Source organism: Xyrauchen texanus, chromosome 35, assembly GCF_025860055.1.
Source record: "Xyrauchen texanus isolate HMW12.3.18 chromosome 35, RBS_HiC_50CHRs, whole genome shotgun sequence".
Taxonomy (NCBI): Eukaryota; Metazoa; Chordata; class Actinopteri; order Cypriniformes; family Catostomidae; genus Xyrauchen; species Xyrauchen texanus.
In genome coordinates this window covers 8,765,753-8,788,249 of record NC_068310.1, presented here as the reverse complement: position 1 = coordinate 8,788,249, position 22,497 = coordinate 8,765,753, and the positions used below count along the sequence as shown (strand labels likewise).

The 22,497-nt window shown below is 38.3% G+C and overlaps 1 protein-coding gene across 1 annotated transcript in view; it reads right to left on the bottom strand.

The window, feature by feature from the left end:
• LOC127628723 (neuron navigator 1-like) overlaps positions 1-20,031 on the bottom strand; it is a 146,927-nt gene extending 126,896 nt beyond the window's left edge. The window contains exon 1 of the mRNA XM_052105553.1: positions 19,389-20,031. Within this exon, the coding sequence (XP_051961513.1) occupies positions 19,389-20,031 (643 nt within the window). The remainder of the gene's footprint in view (positions 1-19,388) is intronic.
• Positions 20,032-22,497: the final 2,466 nt, after the last annotated feature.

Sequence of the window (22,497 nt, the reverse complement as noted above, 5' to 3'; positions counted from 1 at the left end):
GTGTTCCCAAAGCGCTTCCAGCGCAGCATCTCGTTTCGCTTTTATCAGGGAACAAGGGTTACATTTAAGTAACCCGAGACGTTCTCCTTTAATGCTCTTTGATTGTAAAAAATTTTTACTGGTTTTGTTAGCATTTATAAATTCCAAGAGATTTATATACATTAATAATCAGGAGCTTGATGAAAGGAGTCTGTAAAGGAGACCAAAATTATTTTAATTTAGCCCTATAGGAATGGAGGGGGTCACAGATGCTACTGCTAATATCATAATTTATATCTGCATCCCAAATTCAAGATCAATTATTACTGTCAAATGTGAATTTCAATGTACAAAATATGCAATATCATTGGTAATCGCATGGGTGCTACCAAATCAGGTCATGCTGCCGCATTTTCATCCAGCCCTCTGAGGGCACACATAATGCTGGTGTGGCCCTGGCTGAAACTGAGTTTGACACCCCTGCATTGAATCATGAACATGCTTTGTCTTAAACCAGTATGAAACCAACTAGCAGCAAACACCCTTAAAACCCTAGTAACGCCAGAGAAATCACCCAGAACACCTTACCAACTTATTAGCACTAAAATGAACCACCCAAGACACTTTAGTAATGCCCCAGCAACTACCCAGAACACCTTAGCTATTTCATAGCACTAAAATCAACCACTAAGAACACCCTACAAATGTCCTACCAGAATGTAACTACCCAGAACACTGCATAGTAATGTTGTGGCAACCTCCCACAACAACCAAACAACATGGTTGAGTCATGCACAGGCAAGTATCACCCACTTTTCTTCAGAAAATGTAAAAATCTAAATCACAACCTACTGTTATAAGATTACGGCAGTACAGTGAGTACAGTCTTGCTAAATACGAGCAATCATATAGAAATGTAAGAATAAACAGTTTTAGCAGGAAAATCTTGGGATTCATTCACTAGGCATCCAATCACAATACAGCCTCTACTTTATAAGCCTGCCAGTGTAACCGGTCCTACTCGACCCCTTCCGACCCTCTTCGAACCACCATCTCCAGTGTGGGAGGCAGGCGCACTAACAAGGAGGCTAAAGGCTACAGCCTCTAGCGTCAGTCGCTAGTGCACCTCTTAAGGCCAGGGGAGTGAAGTTTACATACTGCTCAGCTAACTACCAGCAGGCTCCCATTACACCAGCTGCCTCTCATTGTTCTAATACATCCGTGTTATCAGGACAGGGTTAACACAAAATTACAAAATTATCTTATTCTTTCGTATTATTCCAATAATCTCAAGTCTTTCTGATAGAAAAAAATATTACATCACACTCTACATTCAAGGACCTCTCTATTGCATATTACCTATAATAAAGGCCAGATAATTCTGAGAAATAAGGTTTTATCCAAAAATGCATCAATAAGGTCACAGATAAGCACTGAAGAACATCAACCTCATGTACATTATCAGGATAGAACAGATTCCCATTGTTGTTGGAGTATCATATCTCCTGTCCTACACTAGATGGCACACAATCTTGGGCACTTCCCTCTTCTGCTTGGCTGAATCGCTGCTTTGAAGTCTGGCACTCCATCCAAAATGCCCAAGAGTCACATTTATTCACTGAGCAGTGGTTGTTAAAATCAAATTAGACACACTTGATTCCACCACTCTTGGACAGCTCATTTCATTTGTGCATGACATAAATCCTTTCCCCTCATCAATCATTAGGATGAATGTACCAGCAGAGCAACGAAAGCTAAAAACAGAAAGAAATGCAGATCCATAACTTATTTTTCCCCAGTGGGTCATAGAGTATAAGAAGCATAATATAACTGTTATGTCTTATAAGATTATGAAAGTTATGTTATATTGTCTTTTTCTAACACCATTTGTCAACAGAAGGAAGTACCACTGGACGCTCTGTAAAAATCTTGTTTATCCATGTTCAGTCATACAACCAGACTGTAATGCAATTACCTCTGATCTTAGTGATATAACTTACAGTGCAGACTGCATGGCATTCAATAATTATCAAGCATTTCTCTAAAGCTTAGCTTTAACTGGTGTCCTTTCTTCCATTTTGATACAAATGCCTACTCTTTGATCCAAAACAAGGATGCTACATCCTGAAACAAAAGACACCAGCAAGTGTATAAGGGGGGGTCGTACCACTCCAATCCCTCCACTGCATCTAATCAATTCTACGCTGTTGTTAAGCACAGCTCTCGTTTATGGTAATTAAAGTCTCCTCGCTACAGGGGTAATGTTGGTGCAATGGTCCAAGCCTGTCAGGTTTCCTGTTTTCCAAATCAGCCAGAGCCCAGAGGACCCAGCTGCAGCCGGGACGAGGGAATGAGGAAATTAGGAATGCAAATTTCACCCCTGGTCGTAAGTATGTTCCCATGGGGGAAAGCTAATGGATCAAGGCTAGCTGGTTAAATGTGGAGAAGGGAGGAAATCCACTACACCTGCCTCCCCTTTTTACACCCTCATGTCCTCATGATGGGGTGCAAAGAGAACAAGATCAAAACAGTCACTAGTGGCAATAGAACTACTAGACAACTATAGAACTTCTTTTCATTGCCTATTTATGGGCATTCAAGTTGATTAAAGACTGTCCGTGGAAAAGGAGAGACTCTAGGAGAATTTTAATGGTTGAGGCTTTGAAAACAAAGTGGCATCATGCCAACGTAGAGCCAACAGTAGCTTGGTTGACATGTTACAATAATATAAAGTAGAGACAAAGCAATGGGTGAATGGAAGCTTCCAAAGGAATGGGATGACTACTGTAGGCTATATCTAGCTAAACTTCTAAAAGAGAACAAAATAAAATGCTGTAAAGTGTGTTGCTTTCAAATGGAAAACACTGAGCCCATATTTAAAACATGTCAACTGCTTGCACTGACATAGTCGCCCAAACTTACCATCTGTCACAGGAGGGAATATTATCTGTAATCCTGTAGAATTGGTGAAAATTTTGGATTTGCAAACAGATTTAGGAAGGCCTCACAAGCAGCTCTAAAACTTGGACCTTTTGGTCTTTCTTGTTAAGAAAGTTTTGGTGTATGCACAGTATCAAGCTATTTATTTTGTGTGCATTGCTTCCCCGCTTGAAAGGGATTAACACATCAACAAGGAGATATCAAACTGGATTTCAGTCTTCATTTATTCCAATTGAAGATGGTTAAAGTTGACAAGATGATGAAAGATGAAAAACCTTTGAACAGAAACAAAGGTATATTCTTTTAAATAAAATGATTATCAAACAGAATTACTGTTCTCAATACTGTCATGAATTTAGGCTTAATATAAGGCAATCTATGAAATATGTAATTTAACTGTAAACGTTTTAAGCCATATCAACGCATTTATACTTTAGAACTAGATTAAATTACATTCAGACTTTTTAACATTCAGAACTTCTCTTCATTGAAATTTGACCACATACAGTTCACCAAAAAAACAAAAAACAATTAAATGCAAATGCCACAAACATTCAGCACTTGAAACAATGAACTATTAAATAGTTAATGTATCAAACACAAACAGATACGCTAGGTCTCATTCACGCTCTGAAACTAGCTTATCAACTGTCGTCATTTCAATGTCGGTAAGCAGCCTTTATAATTAACCAAACTAAGACTATTAACATAGTTCAAGTCCTCACCGGCTGCCACTATGGAATCTAATGATGTATTAGGTTTAGCACACTTTGTCTGTGAAGAATGCCAAAGTTTTCACCGAAAGCTGTTTTTTGTGTCAGCTCTATCGCACACACGCAGATGGATGTCAGATGGATTTCTTTTCTCATCCTTTTTTTGGTGTTGTTCTGCAGAGCGAGCTGATTGGTTGAGAATTCAGCTTTGATTTATATCAGTTCTTAAATAGTTCTGCTTTGCTTGAATTTGGTTTCTTAAATTTGATTAATTAATTATTTTGAATTTTGATGAATTAAATGACCAGGATTGTTCCAGTTTGACTTGGCACATAGATTAAGGACTGATAGCTAGATTTTGTGGTTCAATAAAATTTACTTCTATCAAAGTAATGTCTGGTTTAATTGTGCCCTCCACACCAAAAAAATGAATAAAAAATAAAAATAAAAATCAACGCAACTATTGAGGATGGCCCCACACAAAGGGTCAGTAGGATCAGATCGCGGATATTAAAGAAACTTAATAAGTCATGCATTCTATGCCTAATGACCACTGCTCCAATAATTCTAGAGGATCCATAAAATGTGATAGTGTAAGTCAGGGAATTGCAGTATAGAAGCGATCATGGGAACTTTTCATGGGAAAAACAATTGATAGATTGGGAAAAATAGCTCTTATGTCTGTAGGACTTCTGAAAAATGACTGAAGATCCAAAATATTATTGCAGCCAAATTCTCTTCGTAAGGCTAAATGGTTTTTTGGATCATTGTTTGAACCCTGTTTTTGTTTTTTGAGGTAGTGTGAAAATCAGACCGAACGTGCTTTGCACTAAAAAAGCTAGTCCCAGCACAACAAATGGAACAGAACGCAGGTGTCCTGAGATGCCTTTGTAAATGTTAAAGTTATTTTTACTTGACACGCCATCTTAGAAACACTGCTCAGCTTTTCGAGACGCTGAAAACAGAGTGAGACATGACTTAACCGTCAAAGTTGTAAGTTTACATAGAAAAATCATTTTAAAAATGTCCCAGATGGATGGAAAAATGCATTAGGTGTGAATGGCCCCCTATGCTTCTCAACTATCTAAATCCTACTGCCAGTATTAGAATATTTGAACAGTTGCAGTAGTTGAATGTTAGAGTTTGTTGCCGTTTGTTGAAGCCAAAAATTACACAAAAACAAGAAGATTTCACAATCTTGTCTTTGTAACATGTAATTTTACAAAGACAAGTTTGTGAAGTCTTCTTGTTTTCATCTCTGAAATGCTCTACCATCTGAAACAGAGCTGCAACACTGTCTCAAAAGCACTGGCTTAAAAGACTGGCAATGCCTTCCTAATGAGTAACTGTAGCAAAGCATGGCAATTGATAAGCTAATAGGGTGTAGACAGATACTTAAGTTACTGGAACCATCTTCTGTCTTTCTGAGAGTGCTGTGAGAGCAAGAAGGGAAATAGATGCACTAAATGTATGACAGAGAGTGATGACAGCTCTGGAGCAGATTGTTTGGCTGAAATGGGTCACTTTTATAAGGGGTCTTGTCTGGAGGCGTGAATGACAAAACACAGCATGGAACTCTTGTTGGATCCATTGGTCTATACAAATGATGGTCCATTTCAATCAATTATCATTTCCATTTTCCAAGTTTCATTACCAGGGCAGGAGAACAGATTATTTTTAATTGGTTAATTAAGGTGTACTGGATGGAATGGATCTAAAAAAAAGTCACTAAATTTGTCAATACCTTGACATACTGGCTAACCTTTTATTAACAATACACTGCAGTATTGTGAGTAGAAGTCCATTTCAGGCTGATTTGTGGTGTTGGAGACAGTGTATAGTATACCGCTTGCCATGAGGCTATCACAAGTTTTCCCTGTGACAGATGTGGCATTTCTGTGCATAGGTCTGCGTCTAATTCACAAAGCACCAGCAATCCAGTTTAATTAGGTACTAAATACGCTAAACCCACTTTACACAAGTGTGCATATGCAGATGCAAGCCCTTGACTAACACATTGCCGACGCGTGGACTGCTTGAACATGCTTAATGTGCGTTGTTGTGCTACTGGGGCGGTGCCAGTACAGCTACCATCAAAAGTCTTTGTCATTAAACTGGATGTGTTTTTATTCAAGTACGTTGCTATAAATATATTGACTTGAACTTACTTTCACTTTATATTGTGTCTCTATAGCGCCCCTGGCGGCAACACTGAGAATGCAACATGTATTTGTGTAATTAATTGTTGTCAAAATCAAGCTTGTGTAGCTAGAAACATCTGCGATCAAAAAGAAATTCAGTGTTATTTGCCTGCTGCAATGAACGTCACACTATTAAATTGTTTTTTATTTAAAATAGGTTTGTGTAAATTATCTGTTGATTATAGAAGCAAGATATATAATGGGATATAAATCCAAATGTGTGATTTAGTTGAGCCCACTTTCAATATTTTAAAGAGCCGATTCCAGCACTCTTCTCCTCTAGAGACAATGTGGTGACCTCGACAACATGAAAACAGGAAGAAACATATGCAAGTATGCCACTTCTGTGAATAAAGGGACTCTTGAGTTACAATGGAGTGTCCTGCAGACGCTGCAGACATACGGTTGAAGACACATCAGGAAATGAGAAAACAGACTGGAATATCCGCACAGAATCACAATAATATGCTTGGTGGAATAACTATAGAGTATAGAGTATTGTGTTGCACTGGCCCTACCAGTTTGTTGTTTTTTACCGAGACTATTGTAAGAAGGTGTCCTTGTCTTGCATCATTTACAATGCAATCACATGACACTGTAGTCACGAAACTGTTTGCAAAACCATGCAAGAGGCCATAAATGAACAGAATCAGAACAGCTGAGAAATCCAGCGCGTCATCAGTGAAATAGACCTGCACAAGACCCATGACAAATATGATTTGAAGTTTAGAGATAATCAGCCAAGAACAAGATGCAGAGGGAATGATTTATCATACTGAGGCTGGGAAAAATCCTTCTGCTGTTTCACTTATTTAAGACATGTTCTGACACAATAAAGCCAATAGACTCAACACGGCATCCACCATAGTTTTAGGCCCTTAACAAACATACAAAAGTGGTCTTCCAAAAGTGGGTGGCTTCTTATTCATGAATTCATCTGAAGGTCTTCCTCTACAGGTGAAAATGAATTTAAAAAATACATTTAAGCCAAATAGCTCTCTGAGGAGTGTGAGAGTAATATTTTGATGAAATAGCAAAAATAAATATTTTATATTTAGATTTTATTTAAAATAAGTATTTTTGTCTTGTTTTGTCTTAACATCCTTTCAAACCTCACCAAATTTGGTTAGTTTTATGCTTTTAGGAGTATTCGGGTTTCAATACAAATTAAGCTCTATCAACGGCATTTGTTAGCATAATTTTGATAACCACAGAAAATAATTTCAGCTCGTCCCTTATTTAATAAACAATTATGGCTATGGTCAGGCACTTACAATGGAAGTCCATAAACATTAAAATACACATTGTTTTAAAAAATGTTGCCACAAGATTTAAACATTATATATGTGAACATTATTTTAGTGTGATAAAATCTTTTTACATCATGCTTTATTCATGCTATAAGCATCATTGCTTAAAGGGTTAAACGCGCTGCATCGCCATGGCATCAAAGTTGTAATATTGGTTAGAACTTTACACAGATAAAGTTAGTAAGTAACTTTATTACACTAAAATCTTATGTAACACGTCTAATGTTTATGTCTTGTGGCAATACTTTTAAAACAATACTTTTAATAAATGAGGGATGTCAAAATATTTTTTTTGTAGTAATCAACATTATGCAACAAATGCTGTCAATTGAGCTGTAAACTTGTATTGTCGTAATATCGAATATTGCTCTAATATGTTAATTAAAATTAATTAAATTTAAATAAAAAATTAATTACTAAAAATAATGATTCATAAACTTAATTCAAGATATATTCTCTGAAAAAAAGTCTTAATTTGTTACGCAATTATGTTTCTCAAGTAAATGTATTTCATTTTGTATTTCAACACTTTTACTGGAAAACAAGAAAAAAATACTGATTAAGATGATAATTTTTTCCAGTGCATGTGTATTGTAGTAGCTTATAGTCAAATCTAGTTTTGAATCTAGTTCAAATCTTTAGTTTTTCAAAGAAGCTTTACAGAAAATGATGCTGTAATTGTATGTAATGTCTTAGAGTCCTCATTGAGCAGTTTCATTGAAAAACATAATTGAAAATCATGTCTTAAAATTATTTGTCTCCAAAATCATGTCTTTAGGCCACCAGAGAGCAAGCCAAAGGAGACTGTGGCAAGAAACCCAAAACTCCATGAGATGTTTGTTAATGGAGAGATGAAAAAAATAAACCTTGGGAGAAAACCAGTTCCCCCATATAGTCAAACAACAATGAAAGATCATACTGTACTTCATGCATGAATTTTCATGTCTCATTATTTAATATAATCATGATTATGAAAATAAGTTCTGGTTATATTAAAGCTCAGTGGAAGAGTGAAGGTGACCTTAAATTCTAATTCTTCTATTTTCCCACAGAAAAAGTTTAATCCACACCACTTGACACAGCAGTAGAAAACCAAAGAAGAGCGAGGAATCCCCACATGCCCAGCAGCAAGGAAGTGTGAAGTGGGAGTGATGCCCAGTCAACTGCACGCTTCATAAACTGTCTGGCACAGAAAACCTGCAACACCACAGCTGCATCTATTGCAAACCTCTCAGGAGCTGGGCCATATAGAGCCAGCGAGCAGGTCCACCTAGCTGTTGTTATGTATGATCACTAAGCCTATCACCAGCTAAATTTGGTCAAGGAAAAGAGAGCTGTAAAAAGAGGCCCATGTGGATTGTTCTGTTTTCTTGCCAAATAATGAGCAAGAGTGTTGCTTAACTAAGTTCCTCTGAAGCTCAAAGAGGCAAGGACTGTTGCAGTGTTGTGTGACAAAGAACAACATAACTCCGAAATGACCTCAGGACAAAATGACCCCATCACACACAGACCAGCTGTGGAACTGGAGACCATGTGTGTGTGGAGAAAACATGAGATTAACCATGTTTTGTCCTTTCGGGCTTGCCTACAACAAGGAACACACAGTCTTCCTTTCATAAAGCAAAGCTAAATATATCTGGGAAGCCTTAAATTGAATTGAGTTCATACGCATGGTTAAAAAAAAATAACAAATTTGCCTCATATTTAACTCATATTCTCAATGCATTAAACATCTTTAAAATCCTCCTATTTTCATGTACTGTATTGCCAACACATTACAGATTAGATTGTATTTTCCGAGATTTCATTTGGACAAAGCTGCCTGGTGCTAAAATAATGTATTAATTCAGGTTAGTTTGTCAACAGGGATTTCAAGCAAATCTTTGGAATCTAAGATACCCTTTGACTAACAGATGTACAGTCAATTGAATTTAATCATCCAACACCAAGATGGGTCAGCAGATGCTTTAAAAGTATTTTTAAAGGGATTGGGAAAGGAAATCAAAAGAACATCTTTATTCTCACGTTTTTCCTTTCTTAGCGATTAAATAGGCTTAGAATCTTAAAGCAACTGCCTTGAAATCTCAAGACAGCATTAAGCCTCAATAGATAAGCAAACATTTGAACTTTTGAGAACTGTAAAGTTAAAATAAAGTGTCTGAGATGAAGCAGGTATTAAAAATATTTTTAACACCCTGTACTTGTTGAACCTTGACTGTGACAACTGGGTGCTGAAACAGCCACCATTTTGCTACAGTTCATTAATGGAGAATCAAGAGGCCTTGGGATGTTTGACTTTATCATTGCTTATGTACAGATGTGCTGGCAGCAATCAGTGTGTTAGTGTCTTCAGAACAAGTGGCAAACAACACATCAGTGAGAAGATCAGCATGCTCATTCTGACCTCTGAGCTGTGCTTACTCTTGAAGACTAAGATGGCTGGAGTTTTTAAGGATGACTGCTTTGAAATGTAAGTTTAAGCTGAATTGCTCTTGTTGGAAAAATAGTTTTTAACTATAGCAACATACTAGCCATGTTCCAAAATCTCAGTGAGCGGCTTCACTAGCTGGGTTTCCATCCACATATTTTTTATTTATTTATTTAGCTAATTTTGGAATATTACATAAATAAGTCTCCAAAATGTGCATAAAAACTTAGTATCTCAAATGAGGAGGATGCATTCTTTATTCGGTAAGAAAATAACTACGATTGAAACATTTACTGAATATATTCCTACAGAATTTAAATAGGCATGTACTGTAGCAACCTATGAAAAAAGTATTGTCACTTTGCCACAACAAGCCATGTCAATACATAATTTGCTAAGAGAATATCATCAATATTATCACATAGCATCTCAAATGTTGCTCCTGTTATTCTGAAACGTCAGAGCGGTCATCAAAATGATTGGCTACTATTACCTCTCAGAACATCCTGACAAGCTTTCCCTCCCAGACATAAGGCATCTGCTGCTGAACACAAGCAAACATGAAGTTCATAGTTTTAAGAAAACTATATATACAGTACTATATATAGTTTCCTAAATTACATTATGTTATGGAATATTGTAATTAAATTGAAATGTGTAAATCCTAAAAATTGGCTAAAATATATTTTTAAGTGTTTTCACATTCTACTATCCATACAAAATATTATGTGACAAGCACAAAATGTCAGCCAAAGGAGAGTTTGTAATGAAAATCTGATCTTCAGGGAAGTACTGTACCTTGGTGTCCAAGGTCCTCTTTAACATCCACAGTGTCCTCTTTATGGACAACCCCAATATGGTCACCCTACTAAAGGCCCCTGCACACTTCCTACGAAATCGAAAAACCAGGGCGAACTTTTAGCAGAACTCTTACAAGATGCTAAACACTAATACTATGATTGATATTGGTGCACATCATTGGTAGGAGTGACATGGAGCTCCACCTACTTTGATGCAGACAGCTAATAAACATGAACACATCGACATGAAGACTTATTAGTGAGCTGCTGCAAACTTACCTATATCTGTAAGATTGTTTGCATAGACACTTTTTTGAGACCATGTCATACGATTTTTTTAAACTATTTTACAAAAGGAATCAAATCTACTCAAATCCTCTTAAGTGCCCATTTTCGGAATCCTAATGTCAAATATTTGGAGTTCTGGTTTTGGAGTGTAGAAGAGATGTGTAAACATAGAAAAATCCATGCGTTTTCAACTGAAAAAGGACTACTGTGGATGTAGCCTTAAATTGCGGCCACAGTGCTCTCTTGGTTTTGGAACAGAGGTACTCTGTTTGCCTTTAGATGTTTGACTTAAAACGTAGCATAATTTAACCCAAACATTTTTATCCCAAGTTTCATTGCCAGTGTTCACTATCTGTGCATACAAGAGCAAAGAGAACTTCAGAAACCATTAGGGACTGTTGGGGAAAGAATTGATTCCTGGCCTTTTTCTAACACAAACAAACCCAAGATATATCCTCACACAAATCTGAGAAAAGCTTGCACAATCAATCCCCAAGAGTGTATTAATTAATCATCTAGGATCTACAACAGGAAAATGGAATGGAATGTATGTGGTGTTTTCTAACAACTGAAAAAAACCTTAATGGTGGAGGCTGCACCAACCAAAAACAATTAGGGCATTCAAAAACATGACTGCTGCTACTGCACATATAAAACCACTACTTAACTGAAAAATAACTGGACATTTAAACAAGGCCTGCAAAACAGTTTGGCTTAACAGACATAAAACAATCTAAATATGTGCATACATGCAAGAGCTGACCATTTTATATGAAATACACTGGAAAGTACAGGCTTTTTTAGAGCTATATTACAATCTGATTAAATATAGGGCTGTGTCTGGCATAAAGTTGTTGACAACTTAAACTCTTAGTGTGCAGATCAAACTGAGGAAAAGCCAATCGGCAAACAATACAAAATTTCAAAATATTTAAGGGATAAACGGACCATATTTCCATGTTTGTGTAATTGAGTGGATCATTTCCACTCCCAGCTTTGTAGACATGCAGAAATTAGATTAGGTGTTTGATTGCATTAGTTGCAAGCAACATACTCAGGCATGGGGACTTTGGTCATGACAGTAATTGCATTATGAATCTGCTGGGCGTCAAACACAAGTCATCATTTCAGCGGTCACAAAATGGAGGCAGGTGGGTTGTGCACATTTCCATGTTAACAAAGATGGATGACCTTTATTTGCAATTGTGCCTCTTTCATTTCCTCATTTTGTTTTGTCTGCTATTATGTGTATGTGACATTTGGTCACCAGAAACCGATTATGGTGGATGGAAGCAAAAGCATAAACACTGAAGTCTAATCCACAAGTGTAAATGAATTCCAAAATCCATAAATGAAATGCACAGAATCAAAAAGGGGAGAATTATTATATGTCTTACATACAGTAAGTGGTTTTCAACTGTTGGGCCCAAGCCCAAAACTGGACTGCAGGTCTATTTTGTAGGGTTGCAGACAGCAAAGAAATTTTCTGAATGAGTGAGGATGTCTTTATAAATCTGCATCTACATATGTATTCTGTATGCGTGGTTTCCCTCAAGCTCTGCTGTTATACAACCAGACCTGACTGAAAATAGATCATGAGCACACTGAAGAGGAAGCCAGCAACATGGATGTCAATCAGTCTGACCTTAACCGTTGCAACACTTTCCTGACTTAAAGGGTTATTTCACCCAAAAATGAAAATTCTCTCATGATTTACTCATCCTCCTGACATCCCAGAGGTGTATTACTTTCTTTATTCTGCATAACACAAATTAAGTATTTTAGAAGAATATTTCAGCTCTTTGGGTCCATACAATGCAAGTGAATGGGTGCACATATGCCGAAGCTCCAAATTCCACATAAAGGAGGCATACAAGTAATCCATATGACTCCAGTTGTTAAATCCATGTTTTCAGACATGATAAGGTGTGGGTGAAAAACAGATCAATATTTGATAAGTAATTTTCATATTATGAATTCACATCCCTGCCCAGTAGGGGCAATATGCATGAAGGATGTGAATCACCAAAAACACAAGAAAAATGTGAAAGAATGTTGAATGTTGAGATCTGTTTGGAGTGGTGGTGGCGTAGTGGGCTAAAGCACTAAACTGTTAAGCAGAAGGTTGTCGGTTCGGTCCCCATAGCCACCACCATTGTGTCCTTGAGCAAGACACTTAACGCCAAGTTGCTCTGGGGGGATTGTCCCTGTAATAAGGGCTCTGTAAGTCGCTTTGGATAAAAGCATCTGCCAAATGCATAAATGTAAATGTATTTATTTATTTAACCACCAGAGTTGTCTGGAGTACTTTTCTGTTGCCCATATGTGGATTTTGGAGTTTAAAAAATTTGGCGCCCAATTCACTTGCATTACATGGACCTACAGAGCTGAGAAATTATTTAAAAAATCTCTGTTTGTGTTCAGCAGATGAAAGTCATACACAACTGGAATGGCATAAGTGTGAGTAAATTTGTAAATAATTTTTTTTTTATTAGTTTTGGTTGAACTAAATCTTTAACAAGCACAGGCAACCATAATATACACAGCAAAAGGACTGCATATTACTGGTGGTTTCCTATTCAAAGGGTTTTCTGGAATAAACAAACCCATTTCCTGTACGTTTAGACATTCTACAAGCAGTGGACGTCACAATTTAAATACAGTAGACCTACAGTAAATTATTTTGATAATTTCACAAGTGTTTGATGCATATGTCTATAGCCAATTTCATGTGGACACACATTTATAGTGTATACTGGTAATAACTCAACAATATTACATAGAGGATGAGGAAATCCTGTGCTATGACTCACACAATGCTTCCAGGTCACTGTGCCTTACCCTAGAGGAAATAAATTATGTTGAAACCTTAACTTTAACCCATGATACATTTCTTGTCTTATTGTATAATTACATTTAGATAAAGGACAACCTGTTCTTTTAGGGTTGCTTTTAGAACATTATTAGCCCAGAAATGTCTCCTTGAATGCAACTGTCGGCAGCGATTATGTCCAGTGTATCTGCAGCACAAATAACCCAGACCAACCAACGTAGGTCAGACAGAAAAGGAAATGTTGATGAGGAGGAAGACAGCAGAAAATTGCCCCTGGTAAGGATGCTGTATGGATGTCCTTTGCTCTGAGATGCACCCTTCAACAGCATAATGAGACACTGTGCTATAGTCATCTACAGCAGTGGTTCTCAACCGGTGGGGCGCGCCCCCACTCTCCCCGGGGGAGCGCGAGTAGGCTACGATGGAAGGGAAAAAAAACTGGAAAAAAAAATGTTTTGGGCACATTTTTTTTATCACTAAACTACTGTCATAAAAAGTTTTATATACATAACTCCTGAATAAAAATTAAAATGTGTTTGTACTGATTTAAATAAAAAAGTTTTGAACAAATTTGATTGGTTTGTCGATAGTGAGCGCAAACCGAACAAATTTGATTGGTTTGTCGATAGTGAGCGCAAATGCAGGTGATAAGCATAAGCGGTTTCATTAAGCGAGTCACTGAGTCGTTCATTCAAACGATTCGTTCAAACGGCCGATTCATCAAGAATGAGACAGATGTTTGTGAATGGGTCATTGAATCTTTGACTCAACCGATTCGTTCACAACACTGAATCATTCAAAACACGATTGAGTATTGCTGTGAGATGCGCTATGGCTATGCTGTGATCTTTGTTTGGATTCATTGGATCTATTTTCGCTGCTAAAATAGACCAAAACAGTCATTATTTTGTCTAAAATGTAAGTGACTTAATATTATTAACTTGTTTGTTGAACTGTCATATGAAATCAGTGTCACATTTTCAATCGTGAAGTGATGGTAAATTAAGTGACGGTCAATTGTCAGCTCTCTTGGTCGTCAGGTCGTGTGATGTATGTTGCTGAACTGTATTCAAATGTTATAAATATACAAACACCACATTTTGAAATTTAACTGCAGTATGTCAATTTAGTTTATTTGTGTGTGCTGCGCTCATTGACTTTAGAAAACGGCGCTCATTTGTTTGATTTCAACCTGTCTTTGCAAGGCCGCGAAACTCATATTTTGCTACTTGCAGACAAAGTGCACGCCTTCACACAAAAACTAGACCTCTGGCATGGCCGCATCAGTCGAGGGAACTGCGCCATGTTCCCCAGCCTTGCAGACTTTATCACTGATGCAGGCACGTCACACGATTTCTCCTCCCTATTTCAATCAGCGTCTGAGCACCTGTCAGCTATGAGAAAACTATTTGCGACGTACTTTAAAGAGGATTATCGCTCTTTTGCATGGGTTCGAGATCCGTTTGTGTGCACAGCAAACAAGCTATCAATTGATATGCAGGAACAGCTTATTGAGCTGAAGAGTGACAGTAGACTGAAGGAACTCTTTAGCTCCTGCCCTCTTTCGTCATTCTGGGCAGCATTGATGCAGGAATACCCTGAACTCTGTGACATCGCCTTGAAGATTCTCCTTCCTTTCGCGTCGACATATTTGTGTGAGGCAGGATTCTCAAAAATGACTGCACTCAAAACGAAATACCGCAATCGTGCACAAATCGAGGATGATTTGAGGCTATGTTTATCAAACATTGAGCCAAGAATTGAGGATCTTTGCAAGGCAAAGCAGGCTCAGGTCTCACATTAACATCACCTACCAGCAAGCTTCTGTAAAAATGCAGATGATGCCTACTATTAGGCCTAGTAATAATAACAATAATAAAGCATAAATTAATATCAGAGGTCTGGTGCCAATTCCCAATTATAGCAATAGCCTAGTAATGATAATAGGCCTACTGATGATGATAATAATAATAATAATAACAACAATAAAGCATGTAACCTCATATAATTATATAGCAATAGCCTAGTAATGATGATAGGCCTACTACTACTCATAATAATAATAATAATAATAATGCCTGCAAGCTCACATTAGAAGTCTGGTGCTACTGCCAATTATAATAATAATAATAATAATAATAATAATAATAACAACAACAATAAAGCATGGAGCGGGGTGGGGCGGGGGGCACTGGGGCCCCAACTGCAATGAACCAGCTTTGGGGGGGCCCAGCTTGCAAAAGGTTGAGAACCCCTGATCTACAGTATCTTCATGTCAGTTTCAATGGTGTGTGCAGTGTTTATGTATCGAAAATGTAATATAACATGAAATTGCATTTGCAAAGCAATTGTAGCCAAATTATAGGACAGGACTTCAACTACAACTTATTCATTCAGAGTTTAAAATTACATTAATGGAAGTGCAAAGTAAAACATGTTATTTTTAACCAGGAGTGTCTACTTGAGTCTTTTCATTATCATTATGCACAGTTAATCCTAAAATCCAAAGGCTGTGGTTTGATTTATTTGAAAGGAGTTTTGGTAGGATGCTAAAACTGGTAAAGCTCTTATCAACACATAAAGTGTGAAGCATCTGTCAAGTTCCTTAAGTATCTCTAAGACATGTTGGGGTTTTCTGTCTGATCTTAGCAATGATTCTCTGAAATCTCAGCTGGTGGCCACCCTTGACCCTCATTGTCTGCTACCAGAGAAATATAAGCTCCTAAGCAGAATGATCTCATATTCACAATTGGAGAGCTAATTTATATATTTTGTGGCTTGACTTCTTAAGTGTGTTATAAGGATCAAACTACTTTGAATTGTGGCCTGCGCTTTCTCTCTGACACGATGCATGGCTTATGCATGCAATGTAACTTAGAGTCTAGCTGGTATTATTGTTTTCTGTCTTCTTCCCTACTGTCTGTATTGTTAAAATGTTAAAAATAAAAAAAATAACAACTAAAATTAAAAATGGTTCTGTGCAGTACTTTAATCAAATTGGCAAGTATGCAAAAAGTGAACACATAATTTACATTATATATGATTTTCATTTCATATAAACATAAACGTCTCTGTTATGTATGTAATCTCGGTTCCCTGAGATGAAGGGAATGGGACATTACCTAGTTGAAACCTAGTTGAAACCTCTCTACAATAACGGCAATTCTAATATTGTCTATGGTGTTTGAGCCCTGCCCTTTTAGGCGTGAAGCTGTCCGCTATAAAAGCAGGCACGCAAACACCATTCCTCAGAATTTTCTGACTGAGGGACAGAGATCTCATTGCATGCACCTCAAAGAACTCGGAGTGTTGTATTGTGGCCAGCATTCGCAATGTCTCATTCCCTTCATCTCAGGGAACCGAGGTTATGTATGTAACCGAGACATTCCTTTACGACTCAGCACACTTGACATTGCGTTCTGCAAATGCATATGGGGAGTCCCATCATGTCATTCTACACAACATAACCTTCCAGCGAGGAAACATGACGCTGCTGTCCTGCAGGATGGCGTCCAATATGAGTATGCCGCAAGATATAAGTGACCCTCATGTTTACTGGAACACAACGGTCCGAATACAGGTGGTTGTGTAAAGTGACAGGGAGACCATTCTTAAAAAGAGGGGCGTAAGTAATTATTTGGCCAATAAAATAGCAAGCACTCTAGACAGAGAGGACTTGTTTTGAGAGAGACATTACGTCTAGGTTGTAAAACCTTGCAAATGTGTTTTGAGAAGACCATCCTGTTGCAAAACATATGTCTTGTAAGGACACACTTTTCACACATGAAGAGGCAAAGCCTCTAGGTGAGTGTACTTTAACACCAATTGGGCAATTTGCACCCTGCGACTCATAATCCACGGTGACCATCCTGTCAGAGGACAGGATATAAGTTTAAATCCTTTGAACTAATAATGCTAATACGCGCATCATATCACGTGGCTTGTTGAGTGCGTTACTATGGAGACATAGCGCTTGTGGAAGCTTCACGCTATTCTCCGCGGCATTCACACACAACTCACCACGCTCCACACTGAGAGCAAGAACCACATTATAGCGACCACAAGGACGTGACCCCATGTGACTCTACCCTTCCTATCAACCAGGCCAATTTGGTTGCTTAGGAGACCTGGTTGGAGTCACTCAGCATGCTCTGGATTCAAACTCACAACTCCAGGTGTGGTAGTCAGCTTCTTTACTCGCTGAGCTACCCAGGGGAATGGTGATTGCATGCCTGCTGTTATGGCAGGGCTCAAACTCCATAGCCAATATTGGAATTGCCGTTATTGTAGAGAGGTTTCAACTAGGTTGTATAGAAGGACACTCCCCATTTGCATTAGCAGAACGCAATGTCAAGTGTACTGAGTCGTAAGGGAACATGATTTTACAGAACAATCAGAATTCCTCAGAAACATTGATTGGAGGAATGACAAACACACTTCATCTGTACTCTCTATGAGTTTGTTGTAGAGGTTAAACAACAGAGGCAAGAGGTAATACTTCACTCATGCAGTCAGGCACACATGCATGTAGAGAACAGTGTTTCAAAGCCCTGAGGGAGGATTTAAACCTATGCTTTCTCAGCTAACCCCACCAGGTAGCACAGACCAAAAGAATCAAAGATGTGCAGCCGTCAAGAGGTTGAAAAGAATATAAAATCTGTATTGGCAGTGCAATATGAATCTAACATTTTCAATTCTAACATTTTCAATTCAGCCTATCACTTCTCGCTTCTGGATTATAAAAACTGTCAGATTAGATTTAGCTAGATTTACCCTGCTAAAATAATATGGAAATGCCTCATCTCAGTCTGTGAAAAGGGTCCATACTGGGGGTGGCCCAGCAATCAGTTTCAATGGTGGTTACAGCCCTGTTAAATACACATTAAAATGTCTTGTGATTGTGAAAAGCTTTCACTAGAATGGGAAGATGACTAAAATTAGCTAACCAACCCGGTAGCAGAAAGGTAAACAGCTAATAAGTCACCACATAGCTCATGTATTCTTAAATACAAACAATACACACAATGTTTGTGTGTCTATGCCATCTCATTCTGAGTCACTGACCTTCTCAATCAGTATGACCCCCCCTTTTATTTCCTTTTGAAGACCCCGGTAACAGAAAGAGGGAGAGGGAAGGGGAGAGAGGAAAGGAGAGGGGGACCATCTGTCAACTCCCCCAGAGATCAATGGTACCAGTGGCAAGGCTAAATATGTTGTCCACCATGACTTGAAAATAAATGAACCCAATTTGGTTTATTTTTAAGCACATGCTATGTCATCAAACACCATTTATTTCAACATATCAAGCTTGAGCATGAGCTTATCCACATTGTTCACAATAACGCATGCTGATCTGAAAATTAATTGATGCAGAATTGATCAAATAACTACAAAGAACAAAAGTAAAATAATTCAGAGCCTGAGGGACCAAAAATTAATGAAAGCTAAGGATGCAATGATGGAGATTAGGGCAGGGTGTATGTTCACAGTGACTGGTACAATACTAAAGCAAATAGTCCTGGACGAACCCGCTACCCCCTGATTGGAGCACCCACTGGTCTCGCCCAATATGTGCACAGATACAAGACCTGAGCTTGCAATGTAAACAAAAAGGGCTGCAGAGATTGTTCAATGCATCAATACAGTGTTTGAAAAATTTACAATAATGACTGACATGCCGGCAAAGCATCGCAAGAACAGATATATGAATAGAATGTGTGCACGGCAATGTGAGCAGCAGAGAATGGATATGAAATAGAAAGCAAGGTGGTTGATAAGAAAAACCAGGATTGGGTTGAGCTATGGAGATGTGGTGATGCTGGATCCTTCAGCCAAGAAGGTTGAAAGCATTGATCATTCATCGTCAAGAAAATTAGCATGTTGTGTTAGTACTTACCTAACATCTGACTGAAGAGAAGCTGTTCCAGGTCTCCAAGTACAGTTACTACCAGTTCTGGATCCACCTTAAGGAAGGTCTTGTCCCCTTCCTCAGGTTCGGAAGCATCTTTGCTTCTGCCATCTCCTGGGGTGTCTGCTCCCAAGGTACCAGATTTCTTACTTTTAGCTTTAGTCTTGCTGGATAATATCTCATCATCTGACTTTCCATCATCTGCCAGCTCTTGAGCCTTGCTAATGGGTTTGATCTCTGCATAAGGACCCCTGGGTATCTGATTGGGTTTCCTCAAATTAGAATGAGGAGGACTAAAGGGTTTTGGCTTTCCTTGAAAGAGTGAATACTCTGATTTGGAAAGATTCTTTGAGAGTGGAATACACTTGCTGGTGCCCCTTCCAGCATCTTTGAGTTTGCCAGACTTGTTCTGACCTTCCCCAGGCTTGTCCATGTCATCCGACCATTTAGGCTGGTACAGGTGCATCTTCTTCTCAGAGTCAGTAAGCACGCATAGATTGGTCAATGACTTTGGTTTGCACAGGTTGCTTGCCACTGGAAGATGACCCTCAGAGTTCCCTCCTCGGTAGACCTTCAGCACAGCCCGAGGAGCAGCTTGTGGGAGCCCTGACTTACCCCTTTTTGCAGCCATGCCCCCTACTCCTTTGGCTCCTGCCTGGCCCTGAGGGGTTTTGTCTGTGGATGTGTTCTCAATCTCCAGATCTACTCCTGGTCCTCTTGGGCTACCCCCAAGCATTCCTCCTGCGTAAAACCATGTGAAAGCTTCAGTGAGTGAAATATTTTCACAATAGAGAAAAAAAACCAGTGCAAGTTACGCAAGCTCTGCTGCTTGCATCCAAATCCTTATCACATGGAACACTATCTTTCACACATAGAGAAAGACTGGTAAGTAGATCCTGTATTGAAGACGTTATCCGTATGGTCTGGTGTATTTAGCATGTGAATTTAGCATCTGGCTCCTCTTAGTTAAACTGCCTCTGTTGCAGCTGCTCTAGAGCTTCCCAGTCACTCATTTTCTTCCTCTCCGACTCTCTCTATCTCTCTCTTCCCTCCAGCATTGTGTCTTGCTGCTTCGGCGTGCAGCAGCAGAATGACAGAAAAGACAGATGCAAAAATAGGCACACCCCTTTCTCCCCCACGCTTATTCAACCACACACACCCTCCTCCTCCCTGTCTCTCTCTCTCTCTCTCTCTCTCTCTCTCTCTCTATCACACGCCCACTCTAAAGATGCTATACTGTTCTCCTGCACAAGTGTTAGTGCATAAGGGACCAGTGATAAATTACAGTCTCTTTTTTAAACAGTTGCCTGCCACCAAACTTCCTCTACTGGCACTCTTTTGTTTCACATCAGCACTCTGCTGTCATAAAACCATCATGTTTTTACTTCTAGGAAATAATGAAGTCCACAGCAGAAAGAATCTGCTGTCAAAATTATGTTCAATTTAATTTCAATAATGTTTACAGAACGGACGCTGATGTTAATGATTTTGGAATGCTTTCTAGAAGCTTCTAAGGAAAAATGTTTGCTGAGAGATTTTTACTTGTCAAAAGTGATCTTTAATAGCTATTACATAGTAATCTGTCTTTAATAGCAATTAAGTTAATGTGCAGCCCTCATATTTCTGCTACTGTTTTTAAATTTTTTTCAACTTCCAAATCAATATTACATTAATTGTTGATAATTAAATAAATAATACACAATTTCTGTAGGTAAAAACAAAAAGTGTTTGTCTATAATTCAGAAATCACCGATTCCCATGTCTATATTTGGTCAGGCATGTGAAGACTTGCCTTGGGAAACAAGTGAGCAAATAAATACAATAAATAAATAAATGTGCTTGACGCCTCTTGCAATATGAAATGTATAGGCAATTAGGTGTCTGCTCTAATTCATCAAAGTTAATTACTTCCTAAGAAGAAAAGAATGAGCTTTGAAAATAATGGTGTCTATTCAGTAGAAGCATGGACCTACTTATTCCCCCAGGTATGAAAGGTTGTCACAATAATACAATAAACACATACACACACAGTTGCTTTCCTCTGAAGCAACTATACATGATCTATACATGTCTGACTACATTTTGAGAGTGCTCTTCAGTCATTTTACTTCAACAAGGCAAAGCTCTACCAAAATGATCATCCAAGTGGAAATAACTGACCTCACACAACATCTTAGCTCACATAAATGGGGTTGATGGAGATCGAGATGAACAACTCTTTTTGATAAAATTGAACTATGCTTTCTCTGTTCATCTAAAGTTTGCAAATAATTATCAGCAAATAAAACTTGATCAAAAAATATTTATATTGAGATACTACTTTGCACTTACCAAATCAAACTCCAATCCCACTTCATAAGTCATTGAATCAATAAGCTCAAGTAAAGTGCATGTTTTCAAGGTGGTGCATTATCCTATCCTATACATTATTACATGGTGTAAATACCTCAGTTTCTAACCAACATGCACTTTATGCACCAATGTTACACAAGTCGATAATGAAATTGCTAAACATGGTCTACAAAAGTGCCTGATTTGTCTGCAGGTTTGGCAGTCATCCAAACAGCAAACGGAAATATTCAAATGCATCAAATAGTTTGAAAGGTAAACACTGTTGCCATTATCTAAAACCGTTATGATCAGTATTCAAAAACAGCTAATTTGCACACCACTGGTCCGTTATTTGTATTTTCATAAATAAGTTCCTTTTTTGACAGATGTGAGAGAATGCCTCTCTGAATAAAGGTTGAGATTAGGGCTAGGAAAACAGATCAAAACCAGAAGGCTAGTCCTAAATCTAAATAAATGTCACCCCAGACATAAAATGGTGGGAATAACATACAGAGCTTGATCAGTTAATGGGGGAGCCCTTGCTTATAAACAGTACTCTGTTTTTAGCTTGCTGCACAGCAGGGCTCAGGACAGCTACCGTGCAATCACAAACATTTCACCACAACTCGCCACCTCGTCTCTTGCTCGTTGGGCTCCAACACTGAACTGACTGTCCAGTGATGGTGACCCAGGCACTATTGAACAACTGCTGGACAAACTTCAGAGAGTCACTCAAGATTCCACCCGAGTTAAACATTTAAAGTGT